At 45.2% G+C, this 16488-nt stretch overlaps 1 protein-coding gene and 2 long non-coding RNA genes across 4 annotated transcripts in view; 1 reads left to right on the forward strand and 2 right to left on the reverse strand.

Annotated features, from left to right (window-relative positions):
• The first annotated feature begins 989 nt into the window (after nucleotides 1-989).
• LOC123492376 lies at nucleotides 990-2289 on the forward strand. The gene is made up of 2 exons (XR_006661751.1): nucleotides 990-1834; nucleotides 2026-2289. It is a non-coding gene; the product is annotated as an uncharacterized LOC123492376 (long non-coding RNA).
• Nucleotides 1927-3174, reverse strand: LOC121581430. The gene is made up of 2 exons (XR_006661750.1): nucleotides 2748-3174; nucleotides 1927-2669 (listed from the first exon to the last, which is right to left on the reverse strand). It is a non-coding gene; the product is annotated as an uncharacterized LOC121581430 (long non-coding RNA).
• A 6750-nt stretch (nucleotides 3175-9924) lies between these two features.
• The window catches only part of LOC121580664 (KN motif and ankyrin repeat domain-containing protein 2), a 34747-nt gene continuing 28183 nt past the window's right edge, over nucleotides 9925-16488 (reverse strand). For both annotated transcript variants that reach the window (XM_041895642.2, XM_041895643.2), the window contains 3 exons: nucleotides 15792-15934; nucleotides 11333-11533; nucleotides 9925-10276 (listed from right to left, as the gene is read on the reverse strand). In XM_041895642.2, coding sequence (XP_041751576.2) covers nucleotides 10178-10276; nucleotides 11333-11533; nucleotides 15792-15934 — 443 coding nt within the window. In that variant the 3' untranslated portion in view covers nucleotides 9925-10177. The remainder of the gene's footprint in view (nucleotides 10277-11332; nucleotides 11534-15791; nucleotides 15935-16488) is intronic.

The following is a 16488-nucleotide window of genomic DNA, read 5'->3' on the forward strand; positions in this document are numbered from 1 at the left end:
GGATGTGACTGCAGGCGAGGGGTCAGTGTGATGTGGATGTGACTGCAGCCGAGGGGTCAGTGTGATGGGGATGTGACTGCAGGCGAGGGGTCAGTGTGATGGGGATGTGACTGCAGGCGAGGGGTCAGTGTGAAGGGGATGTGACTGCAGGCGAGGGGTCAGTGTGATGGGGATGTGACTGCAGGCGAGGGGTCAGTGTGAAGGGGATGTGACTGCAGGCGAGGGGTCAGTGTGATGTGGATGTGACTGCAGCCGAGGGGTCAGTGTGATGGGGATGTGACTGCAGGCGAGGGGTCAGTGTGATGGGGATGTGACTGTAGGCGAGGGGTCAGTGTGAAGGGGATGTGACTGCAGGCGAGGGGTCAGTGTGATGTGGATGTGACTGCAGCCGAGGGGTCAGTGTGATGGGGATGTGACTGCAGGCGAGGGGTCAGTGTGATGGGGATGTGACTGCAGGCGAGGGGTCAGTGTGATGGGGATGTGACTGCAGGCGAGGGGTCAGTGTGAAGGGGGATGTGACTGCAGGCGAGGGGTCAGTGTGATGGGGATGTGACTGCAGGCGAGGGGTCAGTGTGAAGGGGATGTGACTGCAGGCGAGGGGTCAGTGTGATGGGGATGTGACTGCAGGCGAGGGGTCAGTGTGATGGGGATGTGACTGCAGGCGAGGGGTTAGTGTGTCAGATAGCAGTAGGTGTCCTGGGGATCCCCTGGGGAAATGTGGGGCTTTGCAGCAGTGGAGATAAAGCCAACCCCCCCCCCCCCCCCCACACACACACACACACACACAGAGAATCACATGGTCGCACACACACAGACATATACACACAGACTCACAACACATACCAAGGTTATTATAGTTTTGGTTATTTAGTATTTGTTTTTATTTCTATTCATTTTGGGATTTTTATTTGAAATTCAGTGAAGTTTCAGTTGGTTTTCAGACTTGATTTACTCATTTTTTAAAATTTAGTTTCAGTTTGATAAAAACATTTATATTTAGTTTAACATTTTTATATTATTTAGTTTCAGTGTTAGGGACAGAAAATAGCCTATGCATGGGAGACTAGGAGCCATTTATTTGTTGTAGGCCTATAGTTTTTTTTGGTGTCCTTAATAAAGAGATGCGCTGCTTTTTTGACACCACACTCCAAAAAGCAAGTCCTGGGGCCTCATGTACAAAGACTTGCGTTGAATTCATACTAAAACATTGCGTACGGACAAAGCCATAAATGTGCGTACGCACCAAAAAAATCTGATGTATGAATCTCTGCGTACGCAGCATTCCACATACATTCTCTTTGTACATCCCAATCAACGCGAAATTGAGCGCACATGCACGAGCACCACACCACACCCTGTCTCCTCCCTCAATTAAATCAATTTAAATATGGTAATTAGTCCAATTTGGCAAAAGAAACCTGCAAGAACATGGCTAAAGCAAGCAAGAAACGAAATTTCACTGAAAACGAATTAGAGGTGCTACTATCAGAGGTAGAAACAAGAAAAAATATTTTATTTGGAAATCTGTCCTCTGGAATTAATAACAAAAGAAAGAAAAAAGAGTGGGCAAGTTTGTCAGATGCCGTCAACGCGGTGGGATCTGAGAGTCGCACCGTAAATGAACTGAAGAAGAAATGGTCAGACATAAAGGTGGAAGTTAAGCGGAGAACTGCTGCGCACCGACAAAGTGTGGGCAGAACAGGCGGTGGTACAGGGACCGATGAACTTGCACCCTTTGATCAGAGAGTTGCCTCTATTGTAGGAGACACGTTAATCTCTGGAATCGTATCCGCTGATGTAGGAGACTCGGATATACTACAGGACTGCCAGCAAGGTGACTCAGATTTATTTCCTTAACTTTGATATACATAGCCAGCCACCGTTTATTTTAAAATGCATGCAATATAGCAAAAGGTACACCAGAGATTTCACGTATCCACTGCTTTTATTGCAAATGCGTGTACCCATTAATAAGGAACAGACTCAAATTACTGTTAAGATGTGCCTGTGTTTAATTGGACTTAGGAACCGCAGGAACGTCCACTGGCACGCACTCAGTGTCCGCACCACCTGAGCAGCCAGAGCCCATTCAGTCCAGCGTCTCCCGTGTCTCTAATGTTCCCCCCAGTGCTGAAGCCCGTCCATCTGGCCGTGTCTTGACGCATGCTGTTCTGGAGTCACAACAACAAATTGTTAGGGCCATTGAAGAAATGAACAGTCACCTTAAAAATGTCACTGACGCACTCACAGAAATAAGCCATTCATTAAAAGAATTGGTCAAAAAATGAACTTTGTGTCTGAGTACCATTTATATTGTCGCAATTACACGTTGACGGGCCTGAATGGCTTGTTGATTGTGCTGCACATATACTGGTCCTGGGTCAGGGTCATCTGGCGGTGCCCCCACCTCACCAAGGGGTATGCCATGCCTGTGCGCGACATTGTGCAGCACTCCACAGGCCAGTATGATGCGGCAAACCTTGTCAGGGCGGTATAACAGCATCCCCCCGGTCCTGTCAAGGCAGCGCCACCGACATTTCAGCTGCCCAATCGCCCGCTCCACAACTGACCGAGTGCGGGAATGGGCATCATTGTATCTGCGCTCTCGGTCAGTTTGTGGGTTGGTGAGGGGGTTAACAGCCACGTCTTTAGTGGATAACCACTGTCTCCTGATGGGCAGTAATAATAATTACAGACACAAACATTTTACTTTTAGATAGAACCATACATTTAAATGCATAACTTACCAAGTAGCCACCCATCGCGCACCCTGCCAGCTTGGAGTCTCATCCCAACCATGCTGTTTGTAAGGATATATGAATCATGGGTTGACCCAGGCCACCTTGCCACAATATTTGTTAGGCGCATTTGTGCATCACATATAATCTGCACATTTATTGAATGGAAATGTTTCCGATTCACATATGCAAATTCGTCTTCAGATGGCGCCTTTATAGCAATATGTGTGCAGTCGATCGCTCCGATTACATTAGGAAAACCGGCTATCGCTGCAAATTGCGCTTTGATGTTTGGCTGGTCACCTGCATCGTATGGGAACGTTATATACCTGGTAGACAAGCGGATGATGCCGTCCCATACAGGTGGCATTGCACGGCTCAAACACGACTGGCTTATTCCTGAGCGGTCTGCCAGTTCTCTTTGGAAAGAACCGGTTGCTAGAAACCAAGTGTAGTAAGCACCTGTAAAGGAACGGGTAATGCGTGGCTCCTCACTGTCTCTCTTTCCAAATTCGGACCCAACTCAGCGCAGAGCTCCAAGAGTATAGCCCTTGGAAATCTGAAACGGCTGATGAGCCAGTCATCGTCGTGGGCCAGAAAATCACCGTGGTCCCTAAAAACTCGTTCTCTCCGGATTTGTCCATTGAAAATGTCTTCTAATAAAGCCAAAGCTGCCATTGCTAGACGGGTTGTATCAATTTTCACATCCTTTATATATGTTCTTACTTAATTGCATAATTAATAGAATATTCTAATAAGACTCATAGACAATAATATGGCAAATCATTTATCAATTACAAATTATAAGCAATATCTGGCAGGTGCGATAGAACAGTTCGTAGTGTAATGTTTGCCACTTCACTTTATTGCCTCTATGAGTCGCCAACGGACAAACATCACAAAAATGTACGTACGCCAGGCCTGAAGTTTACGTGGAAGAACGCACATTCTTACGTTAATTTCACTGTTAGTACATCTGACCGTGAACGTGAAAGCTGGCGTACGCCGTGTTTTCGTGCGTACGCAAGATTGATACATGAGGCCCCTGCAGGCTCTAGTTTTGTCTAATCTTGATTATTGTCCAGTCATGTGGTCGAGTGCTGCAAGGAAAGACCTAGTTAAGCTGCAGCTGGCCCAGAACAGAGCGCACATCTTGCTCGTCATTGTAATCAGAGGGCTGATATAAATGCATGCCAGTCTCTCTTGACTAAGAGTTGAGGAGAGACTGACTGCATCATTACTTATTTTTATAAGAAACATTAATGTGGTGAAAATCCCAAATTGTTTGCATAGTCAAAAAACAGATAAAGCAACACCTCACGGCACAACGCCTCTCCCGTATTTGACCTAGATAGTTTGTTTGTATGTATTGATATGTAGGCTACATGTGCCTTTTTAACAGCAACAAAAATGGATGTAGTTCTGTCCTTGAGCTGTTCTATTATGTCATGTTTCATGTTCTGTGTGGACCCCAGGAAGAGTAGCTTCTGCTTTTGCAACAGCTAATGGGGATCCTCATAAAATACTAAATACCACTTCTTGCCACTGGAGGGCAGTAATACTTAAGGTGATGGGCCAGGACCATAGACTTGGATAGACATAACATCTCTGAATCTGTGTCATGCGAGCATGGGTAGCACCACTGAGGCCATCAATGGCGCTGCCCATGCTAACACAGGCTTTTGGCCACTAGAGGACTCTATACAACTCCATGGCCAGGACATAGGTTTGGTTAGCTTTAAATTATAAATCAATCCAAATGTGACTTGGATTTAAAGGATAAGTGCCTAGACTGGTGGAAGGAAACTCTTGCCGATGTTTACACCAATCCAATGCTCTTTTAACTAGTAGTAGATGTAAGAAGAATCACCTATCTTTACCTTTATCTGACAGAAAGAGAGGGGGAAAAAACAACAAATTAACTCATGGCACATTTGACATGTTATGCTTATGTAATATTAAACCTGTATCACTGACTAACCCCTTCAAATAGGGCTAATACAAACAGCTGCAACTACAGCAAAACCATAAGCAGTACAACAAATCTATCAGTTCACAGCCAGCCAGCTTGTGTGTGTGTGTGTGTGTGTGTGTGTGTGTGTGTGTGTGTGTGTGTGTGTGTGTGTGTGTGTTGTGTGTTTCTGTTCAGCCAAACAAGGTTTTCTGGTTTATCTTCAAGAACTGCGTTCCAGAGAGGTGGTCGTTCGGTTTTTCAAGCCTGATGGCAGTTGTCCACAGACAGAATATTCTCTCCACGAACGCTTGGGAGGCAGAGGCAGACACCCGATCCAGTGCCACAGGGCACAGCTTTAGATAAACCGCCATCCTTGTCTGGCAGAACTGAAGAGGCGACTCTGTAAACATACCCCCCTTTACCTCTTCCAGGTATTTCCGCAGCTCACGCATGGCACCTAATGCCCTGCCAGGTTGACCCTCCGGCCGGACAGTGACCTCAGACACAATCCTCGATGCGAGGAAGCTATATTTCTGAAGCACTGTAGTCGAGATGCTTGTTGGATTCATCCTGCTGGCATCTGCCTGGGGTGCTGTGATTTGCTGAGGTACAAAAGACTCTGCTTCCCTCATCAGTGGCTCCATCTCTGTTGAGCGACGTGCCAGAGACACTCTTGGGTCCATCAGGGAAGCTGCAGTAGGGGTTGGATCGAAGCTAGCTGCCAGAGGATTCAGTATGCATGAGAAGCTCTCACACAGTGACTTCAGGAGGACCTGCGCCAACTGTTTTGCAACAGTAGTTGACTTCAAGTGTGCCTCAAGGTTGAGAAGGTCAGACAGCGACTGGCTGTCAGTTTGAAGTTGGTCGGGGTGGATCGCGAACGGCTCCAGCGACTTCACAGGCTGCTCTAGCTTGGCCCAGTCACGCTCCGTGCTCGCCCTCGGATTTCTTCCCTGTTAGCTACTGATAGCTAGTGATAGTGATGCACAAGCTAGGCCTATTTGAAACATCGCCATCTACTGGCAGCATTTACACGCCAGATTCAGAAGCTCGGAAACCCCATTAGAAAACAAAGTTTAGAAGAAAACAACTAAAACTAAACAGAATTTCTGAGTTTTATTTTATTTTATTTTTGCAGTCAAAGATAATAGTTTCAGTATTTTTTTTGTTTTTCAAATATTTGTAGTTTTTATTTCAGTTTACTAAATAGTTTTTCCAATATTTGTTTTTATTTTTGTTTCAGTTTTCGTTTACTATAACAACCTTGACACACACACACACACACTCACCTAGATGCACACGCACACACACACACTCTTTCCCTCTGTCTTGCCTCACACAATCCATCTCTCCATATAGTCAAGCCTCACATACTCCCACCAGGATACTGGTCTGGGAGAATTAATGTGATCTATTATGGCTGACAGGGCATTGAATTTCAATTTGTAAGTGCAAGGTGGATTACTTTGAATGCTTGTGTGATTATTATAACACTAGTAATGGATTGGAGCTTTTGTAAATGCTAAAAGCATTTTGCATTTCAAACGGGCGGACTCACCTTATCCAGATGCACCACTACTACTACTATCAATGAGTAGCACTTACTGGAGAAATTAGAAATTCGGATTGATGTGTCACATTACAAAATTATTTGATTTCTAATCCAATACATATGTATGTCTCTGAATAAAATGTAAAGACTTTCAGTCAGTAATGCATTCACAACATGCATTCGTAACAGTATGGAAAGGTAGCGCCATCTGCTGGCCATTTCTGTCATGACATACAATGAGTTGTAATGTTTTTTTCCCAATATCCAATACAAAATAATTGGAAAACGCCTGACATTTTATTAAAACTGTCATATGTCAACAATCTTGCTTTGTTTTAAGAATAATGAATGGAAATTAGTAGTGAAATCAACTGTCAGATTTGTCTCCAATGGATATTGATCATAATGAAATACAGTTTTTTAACACTATAGCTCACTGATATTTAACTTCATACAGTATTGAGATTGACATGCAACATATTGCTGATAGTAGGAGACAGTTCAATCCAGGCAAGCATAAATGTAAATGTACTGTATATATACTGTAATAATTCTCTCTAGCTGAAATGCCCTGAGGGTAGTGGTGCAAACCCAAAGACCAACTACATTGGCTTTATTTGGTATTTATATCAGTCTGTTAACACAGCTCTCCTTCCTGCTGCACATGCTAGAGCTAGTATAAAGCAGAGTCAGAATAACAGATATCAAAATAAAAGTCCCACATTACACAATCAATAAAGGCCAGTCAAGGCATGTAAAAGCATTTGACACACTATCCCCTAATGCCATACCAGGGGATAGCATAACAGCAATGTTTACAGTACCAGCAGAGCAATTAACCCATCAACCCCACTGGTATTTTATTTGTAACGCGCTTTCTCACAAACCTTTCTCATGGACGTAACAGGGATAAACAAGGGCGCAGTCCTGCTGGTTTTTGGGATCTCCCTTTGTGGCACTTATTGGGTCAGTTCATGTCATTGATTGGCTGACGAGTCCCAGGTAGAAAATAGACAATTGGATCTATTTTAAAGGCGAGGACAAAGACCAGGAGACAATATCGCCCTCCAGGATTGGAGCTTCGCACGGCTGTCATAATAACACTTCCACTGGCACACATGAGTCTTTAAAGAAAAAAATGTTTTCCTGTCCAGGAACAGGAAGCGAAGAGCTCAGTCCAAGCATGGTTGGGAATAGTGAATGCCATTGACCTCACAACCTGAACCTTAGTGGCCCAAGAGGGAGAGAAGGAAAGAGACCTCGGAAAGCGGATGAGCGGAGGTGAGAGATCTTCGCCTGGGTCTGAAATGGCACCCTATTCCCTACTGTATAGTGCACTACTTTTGGCTAGAGCCTAGTAGTCAGCGACTAACGTGACCAGCTGAGCTCAGTCAGTACTGAGTGTCGGAGAAGTCAAGCCACAGCCAATAGGTGACCAACACAAAGAATGAGAAAGAGAGACAAAAGGAGACCGAAGGGGACAGAAGGGGACGGAAGGAGACAGAAGGAGTCAAAAGGAGACAGAAGGAGTCAGAAAGAGACAGAAGGAGTCAGAAGGAGTCAGAAGGAGTCAGAAGGAGACAGAAGGAGTCAGAAGGAGTCAGAAGGAGACAGAAGGAGACAGAAGGAGTCAGAAAGAGACAGAAGGAGTCAGAAGGAGACAGAAGGAGTCAGAAGGAGACAGAAGGAGTCAGAAGGAGTCAGAAGGAGTCAGAAGGAGACAGAAGGAGACAGAAGGAGTCAGAAGGAGACAGAAGGAGTCAGAAGGAGACAGAAGGAGTCAGAAGGAGACAGAAGGAGACAGAATGAGTCAGAAGGAGACAGAAGAAGTCAGAAGGAGTCAGAAGGAGTCAGAAGGAGACAGAAGGAGTCAGAAAGAGTCAGAAGGAGACAGAAGGAGACCGAAGGGGACAGAAGGGGACGGAAGGAGACAGAAGGAGTCAAAAGGAGACAGAAGGAGTCAGAAAGAGACAGAAGGAGTCAGAAGGAGTCAGAAGGAGTCAGAAGGAGACAGAAGGAGTCAGAAGGAGACAGAAGAAGTCAGAAGGAGTCAGAAGGAGTCAGAAGGAGACAGAAGGAGACAGAAGGAGTCAGAAGGAGACAGAATGAGTCAGAAGGAGTCAGGAGTCAGAAGGAGACAGGAGACAGAAGGAGTCAGAAGGAGACAGAAGGAGTCAGAAGGAGAGAGAAGGAGTCAGAAGGAGACAGAAGGAGAGAGAAGTAGTCAGAAGGAGACAGAATGAGTCAGAAGGAGACAGAAGGAGTCAGAAGGAGTCAGAAGGAGACAGAAGGAGTCAGAAGGAGACAGAAGGAGTCAGAAGGAGACAGAAGGAGTCAGAAGGAGTCAGGAGTCAGAAGGAGTCAGAAGGAGACAGGAGACAGAAGGAGTCAGAAGGAGACAGAAGGAGAGATAAGTAGTCAGAAGGAGACAGAAGGAGTCAGAAGGAGACAGAAGGAGTCAGGAGACAAAAGGAGTCAGAAGGAGTCAGAAGGAGACAGAAGGAGTCAGAAAGAGACAGAAGGAGTCAGAAAGAGACAGAAGGAGTCAGAAGGAGACAGAAGGAGTCAGAAGGAGACAGGAGACAGAAAGAGTCAGAAGGAGACAGAAGGAGTCAGAAGGCGACAGAAGGAGTCAGAAGGAGACAGAAGGAGTCAGAAGGAGTCAGAAGGAGACAGAAGGAGTCAGAAGGAGTCAGGAGTCAGAAGGAGTCAGAAGGAGACAGGAGACAGAAGGAGTCAGAAGGAGACAGGTCCTCTGTAGCTCAGCTGGTAGAGCACGGCGCTTGTAACGCCAAGGTAGTGGGTTCGATCCCCGGGACCACCCATACACAAAAATGTATGCACGCACGACTGTAAGTCGCTTTGGATAAAAGCGTCTGCTAAATGGCTTATTATTATTTATTATTATTAAGGAGTCAGAAGGAGACAGAAGGAGACAGAAGGAGAGAGAAGTAGTCAGAAGGAGACAGAAGGAGTCAGGAGACAGAAGGAGTCAGAAGGAGTCAGAAAGAGACAGAAGGAGTCAGAAGGAGACAGAAGGAGTCAGAAGGAGACAGGAGACAGAAGGAGTCAGAAGGAGACAGAAGGAGTCAGAAGGCGACAGAAGGAGACAGAAGGAGTCAGAAAGAGACATAAGGAGTCAGAAGGAGACAGAAGGAGTCAGAAGGAGACAGAAGGAGTCAGAAGGAGACATAAGGAGTCAGAAGGAGACAGAAGGAGACAGAAGGAGTCAGAAGGAGACAGAAGGAGTCAGAAGGAGACAGAAGGAGTCAGAAGGAGTCAGAAAGAGACAGAAGGAGTCAGAAGGAGTCAGAAGGAGACAAGGAGTCAGAAGGAGACAGAAGGAGTCAGAAGGAGACAGAATGAGTCAGAAGGAGACAGAATGAGTCAGAAGGAGACAGAATGAGTCAGAAGGAGACAGAAGGAGTCAGAAGGAGACAGGAGACAGAAGGAGTCAGAATGAGACAGGAGGAGTCAGAAGGAGAGAAGGAGATAGAAGGAGTCAGAAGGAGACAGAAGGAGACAGGAGACAGAAGGAGTCAGAAGGAGACAGAAGGAGACAGAAGGAGTCAGAAGGAGTCAGAAGGAGTCAGGAGTCAGAAGGAGACATAAGGAGTCAGAAGGAGACAGAAGGAGACAGAAGGAGTCAGAAGGAGACAGAAGGAGACAGAAAGAGCCAGAAGGAGACAGAAGGAGACAGAAGGAGTCAGAAGGAGTCAGAATGAGTCAGAAGGAGACAGAAGGAGTCAGAAGGAGACATAAGGAGTCAGAAGGAGACAGGAGGCGACATAAGGAGTCAGAAGGAGATACTTTACCTAAGTTCTGGTAAAAAGAAAGACTCTATATACAGTAGAGAATATGGTGTCATTTGGGCTTGGACATTCCTTGTACTGCGACATCTGTGTCTTTGACTCCATCCAGGGGGACGGGGTCTCAGACAGACGTCCCAGCGTGTGTGTGGTGGGCCTTGAGAAGGGCTGTGATGTCATCGTGGGACCCCTGCTGCGCTACAGAGAAGGCCGTGCGACCACGCTGGAGGAGGTGGACATGAAAAGAGGGGGGTGTGGAAGAAAGAAGAGAAGATCAACACTTGAGGTATGCACTTTAAATCATTCTGTGTATGCTAAGGCAGTGTTTCCCAAACCCACTCCTTGACTAACCTCAGCTATTCCACATTGGTATATTCCTGAACTAGCACACCTGATTAAACTACTGAAGGACTTGATGATAAGTTGACTATTTGAATCAGGTGTGCTAGTAGTGAAATACATCAAATAAGTGGAATGAGTGGAGGTACTGCAGGAGGTTTGGCACACACTATGCTAAAGTATGTAACCATGCTAAACGACAGTAATATAAAAAAAACGTGAGAGAAAACGGCATAGTGCACATTTAAGAATTGATTCAATGAACACTTTGGCATCGAGGATAGGATGGAGGCAATTCAAGGAAGGAGGCCCTGAACTGAGACAGCTTTGCTCTAATCCTCTACCAGTCTACGGGGAGAATTGGACAGAGGATTTCTCTCTCGTTTTTTCCTCTTTCTCTACAGATTAGCAGATTAGTGATTAGCTTGTCATAGTGCAGTGAGGTTTGCCTCAACAATAGGCTTCATTAATCCACAGAGCTGAGTGCTAGCTCTATTATAGCAAAGCCACGCCGTCACTCTCAGCTCAACGAGTCAAGGGATGCATCCCAAACTGCACCCTATTCCATGTTTAGTCCACTACTTTTGACTAGGGCCCATGGAGAACAGGGTGCTATTTGGGACTCAACCGAGGTATTTGGGCTTTCAAATGCTTCCAATGGCCTAAGCTGCTCTTTCAGCAAAGTCACTAATTCTAGTGAGAAAAGAGGACTGACATCCTGTTAACATTGAGTCTTATAATGGCAATATACTTGATTTGAGATGGTCTTTAATTCCCCCCCAAGGGTGTAGTTTGTAGTCTTATTCACTAGGTGGCGTAGGAGCAGGTCATTAGATGTATTGCCTACTCCTGAAGTCACCATTGGTCTCATGGTGAAACCCCTGAGGCTTTCAGGGGGTGGGGGATTGTGTGTTCTGTAGTGTATCCATCCAACACTCACCCTGTCTGCGATGCTGGTGTCACACTCTGCCCTCTGCAGCAGCAGCCGGGCGATGTGTGTGTGGCCCCTCTCGCAGGCGCACATGAGGGCCGTGGCCCCCTGGCGGTCCTGGACTTTGGTGTCGGCGCCGCGGCGCAGCAGCAGACGCACCATCAGGCCCCGGCCATGTCTCACCGCTAGCATCAGAGCTGTCTGACCCCCCTGGACGGAGAGAGACAGGGATGAGGAGATGCAGAGCTGAAACTGACGGGCCAGAATCCATCTTTAGGCTAGGGGGCTGGACATACAGGACAATATTTTGTTGTGTGTTTGAAATAGAGAGGAAAACTATGCAGGCGCTGCCCATGGGCCAGTTAAGACATGTTATTGTGATTTCTGCGCGGAATGATCACCGTGGTAGTCCTCTGTGGCTCAGTTGGTAGAGCGTGGCGCTTGCAACGCCAGGATAGTGGGATAGATTCCAACAGGGGACCAGTACGAATTGTCTGCTCTGCTAAATGACTAAAATGCCTGACACACCATTGGCCCTTGGTGCGGATTCATATAGTTTATAGCTTAGTCTCCTATATCAACATTTAAAATATATTATTATTCTAAACAAGTAATCACTACACAGGTCCAATTTACTGTATATTGATGTTTCATAGCTACACTACATGACCAAAAGTATGTGGACACCTGCTCGTCGAACATCTCATTCCAAAATCATGGGCATTAATATGGAGTTGGTCCCACCTTTGCTGCTATAACAGCCTCCACTCTTCTGGGAAGGATTTCCACTAGATGATGGAACATTGCTGCGGGGGACTTGCTTCCATTCAGCCACAAGAGCGTTAGTGAGGACAGGCACTGATATTGGGCGATTAGTCCTGGCTTGCAGTCACTGTTCCAATTCATCCCAAAGGTGTTCGATGGGGTTGAGGTCAGGGCTCTGTGCAGGCCAGTCAAGATCTTCCACACCGATCTCGACAAGCCATTTCTGTATGGATCTCGCTTTGTGCACGGGGGCATTGTCATGCTGAAACAGGAAAGGGCCTTCCCCCAAACTGTTGCCACAAAGTTGGAAGCACAGAATCATCTAGAATGTAATTGTATGCTGTAACGTTAAGATTTCCCTTCACTGGAACTAAGGGGCCTAGCCCGAGCTTTACACCACTCCAGCCGATGCTTGGCATTGCGCATGGTGATCTTAGGCTTGTGTGCGGCTGCTCAGCCATGAGTTGAGGAGAGACTGACTGCAACACTTCTTCTTTTTATAAGAAACATTAATGTGTTGAAAATCCCAAATTGTTTGCATAGTCAACTTACACACAGCTCTGACACACACACTTACCCCACCAGACATGCCACCAGGGGTCTTTTCACAGTCCCCAAATCCAGAACAAATTCAAGAAAGTGTACAGTATTATATAGAGCCATTATTGCATGGAACTCCGTTCCATCTCATATTGCTCAAATGAACAGCAAACCTGATTTCAAAAAGCAGATAAAGCAACACCTCACGGCACAACGCCTCTCCCCTATTTGACCTAGTTTGTGTGTATGTATTGATATGTAGGCTACATTTATTTGTATTTTTTATTGTCCTTGAGCTGTTCTTGTCTATTCATGTTCTGTATTATGTCATGTTTCATGTTTTGTGTGGACCCCAGGAATAGTAGCTGCTGCTTTCGCAACAGTTAATGGGGATCCTAATAAAATAACAAAAATACCAAATACCATGGAAACCCATTTCATGAAGCTCCCGACTAACAGTTATTGTGCTGATGTTGCTTCCAGCGACAGTTTGGAACTCGGCAGTGAGTGTTGCAACCGAGGACAGACGACTTTTAAGCGCTTCAGCGGTCCCGTTCTGTGAGGTTGTGTGGCCTACCACTTCACGGCTGAGCCATTGTTGCTCCTAGACGTTTCCACTTCACAATAACAGCACTTACAGTTGACTGGGGCAGCTCTAGCAGGGCAGAAATTTGACGAACTGACTTGTTGGAAAGGTGGCATAATAATAAGCAATTTAGCAGACACTTTTATCCAAAGCGACTTACAGTCATGCGTGCATAATTTTTTTTGTATATGGGTGGTCCCGGGGATCGAACCCACTACCTTGGCGTTACAAGCGCCGTGCTCTACCAGCTGAGCTACAGAGGACGGTGCCACATTGAAAGTCACTGAGCTCTTCAGTAAGTCACTGAGCTCTTCAGTAAGGCCATTCTACTGCCACTGTTTGTCTATGGAGATTGCATGGCTGTGTGCTTGACTTTATACACCTGTCAGCAACGGGTGTGACTGAAATAGCCAAATCCACTAATTTGAAGGGGTGTCCACATACTTTTGTATATACACTACCGGTCAAACGCCTTAGAACACCTACTCATTCAAGGGTTTTTCTTTATTTTTACTATTTTCTACATTGTAGAATAATAGTGAAGACATCAAAACTATGACATAACACATATGGAATCATGTAGTAACAAAAAAAGTGTTAAACAAATCAAAAATATATTTTATATGTGAGATTCTTCAAATAGCCACCCTTTGCCTTGATGACAGCTTTGCTCACTCTTGGCATTCTCTTAAGCAGCTTCATGAGGTAGTCACCTGGAATGCATTTCAATTAACAGGTGTACCTTCTTAAAAGTTAATTTGTGGAATTTCTTTCCTTCTTAATGCGTTTCAGCCAATCAGTTGGGGGGGTATACAGAAGATAGACCTATTTGGTAAAAGACCAATTCCATATTATGGCAAGAACAGCTCAAATAAGCAAAGAGAAATGACAGTCCATCATTACTTTAAGACATGAAATAACACATATGGAATCATGTAGTAACCAAAAAAGTGTTAAACAAATCAAAATATATTTTATATTTGAGATTCTTATAATATATATAATATGCCATTTAGCAGACGCTTTTATCCAAAGCGATTCTTCAAATAGCCACCCTTTGCCTTGATGACAGCTTTGCACACTCTTGGTATTGTCTCAACCAGCTTCACCTGGAATGCTTTTCCAACAGTCTTGAAGGAGTTCCCACATATGCTGAGCACTTGTTGGCTGCTTTTCCTTCACTCTGCGGTCCAACTCATCCCAAACCATCTCAATTTGGTTCAGGTCGGGGGAATGTGGAGGCCAGGTCATCTGATGCAGCACTCCATCACTCTCCTTCTTAGTAAAATAGCCCTAACACAGCCTGGAGGTGTGTTGGGTCATTGTCCTGTTGAAAAACAAATGATAGTCACACTAAGCCCAAACCAGATGGGATGGCGTATCGCTGCAGAATGCTGTTAAGTGTGCCTTGAATTCTAAATAAATAACAGACAGTGTCACCAGCAAAGCACCCCCACACCATAACACCTCCTCCTCCATGCTTTACGGTGGGAAATACACATGCGGAGATCATCCGTTCACCCACACTGCATCTCACAAAGACACGGCGGTTAGAACCAAAAATCTCCAATTTGGACTCCAGACCAAAGGACAAATTTCCACCGGTCTAATGTCCATTGCTCGTGTTTCTTGGCCCAAGCAAGTCTCTTCTTCTTATTGGTGTCCTTTAGTAGTGGTTTCTTTGCAGCAATTCGACCATGAAGGCCTGATTCACACAGTCTCCTCTGAACAGTTGATGTTGAGATGTGTCTGTTACTTGAACTGTGTGAAGCATTTATTTGGGCTGCAATTTCTGAGGCTGGTAACTCTAATGAACTTATCCTCTGCAGCAGAGGTAACTCTGGGTCTTCCATCCCTGTGGCGGTCCTCATGAGAGCCAGTTTCATCATAGCGCATGAGGGTTTTTGAGACTGCACTTGAAGAAACTTCCGTATTGACTGACCTTCATGTCTTAAAGTAATGATGAACTGTCATTTCTCTTTGCTTATTTGAGCTGTTCTTGCCATAATATGGAATTGGTCTTTTACCAAATAGGTCTAGCTTCTGTATACCCCCCCAACTGATTGGCTGAAACGCATTAAGAAGGAAAGAAATTCCACAAATTAACTTTTAAGAAGGTACACCTGTTAATTGAAATGCATTCCAGGTGACTACCTCATGAAGCTGCTTAAGAGAATGCCAAGAGTGAGCAAAGCTGTCATCAAGGCAAAGGGTGGCTATTTGAAGAATCTCACATATAAAATATATTTTTGATTTGTTTAACACTTTTTTTGTTACTACATGATTCCATATGTGTTATGTCATAGTTTTGATGTCTTCACTATTATTCTACAATGTAGAAAATAGTAAAAATAAAGAAAAACCCTTGAATGAGTAGGTGTTCTAAAACTTTTGACTGGTAGTGTATAGTGTATGTAACTCTGAAATATCCGCTATGGATTTTGTAGCAATTCTTGTCTATTGCTTTGGAATACTGAGAAGCTTGGTCCTACGGTACAATATGTGCCATATAAGAGTGTTAGGATGAAGTATGAGGCGTGTATTTGGCGTTTACAGAGGCAGTGACAGTGACCTGACCTGGCTGGCTCGAGCGTTGACGTCCCCCAGCTCCATGAGCCTGCCGACCACCTCCATGTCCCCAGAGCCGTCCGGGGCCGTCAGGGAGGCCAGCATCACCGCTGTGTACCCCGCCTTGTTCTGGAGGTCCACATCACACACACCTGCAGAGGAGGGAACACACACACACACACACACACATTTAGAAACCTGTATTGGAATGTTCATGTCAACTTGTGTTTTTGTGGGATTGTTTCAGGAGAGTCTATAGAAGTGGATGAACAGACATGAATACAATGTGGAACCATGTAGATACAATGTGGAACCATGTAGATACACGTGTGGAACCATGTAGATACAATGTGGAACCATGCAGATTCACGTGTGGAACCATGTAGATACAATGTGGAACCATGTAGATACATGTGTGGAACCATGTAGATACAATGTGGAACCATGTAGATACACATGTGGAACCATGTAGATACATGTGTGGAACCATGTAGATACAATGTGGAACCATGTAGATACACGTGTGGAACCATGTAGATACAATGTGGAACCATGTAGATACAATGTGGAACCATGTAGATACACGTGTGGAACCATGTAGAAACAATGTGGAACCATGTAGATACACTGTGGAACCATGTAGATACAATGTGGAACCATGTAGATGCACTGTGGAACCATGTAGATACAATGTGGAACCATGTAG

The sequence above is a fragment of the Coregonus clupeaformis genome, chromosome 14 (genome assembly GCF_020615455.1).
Source record: "Coregonus clupeaformis isolate EN_2021a chromosome 14, ASM2061545v1, whole genome shotgun sequence".
NCBI lineage: Eukaryota > Metazoa > Chordata > Actinopteri > Salmoniformes > Salmonidae > Coregonus > Coregonus clupeaformis.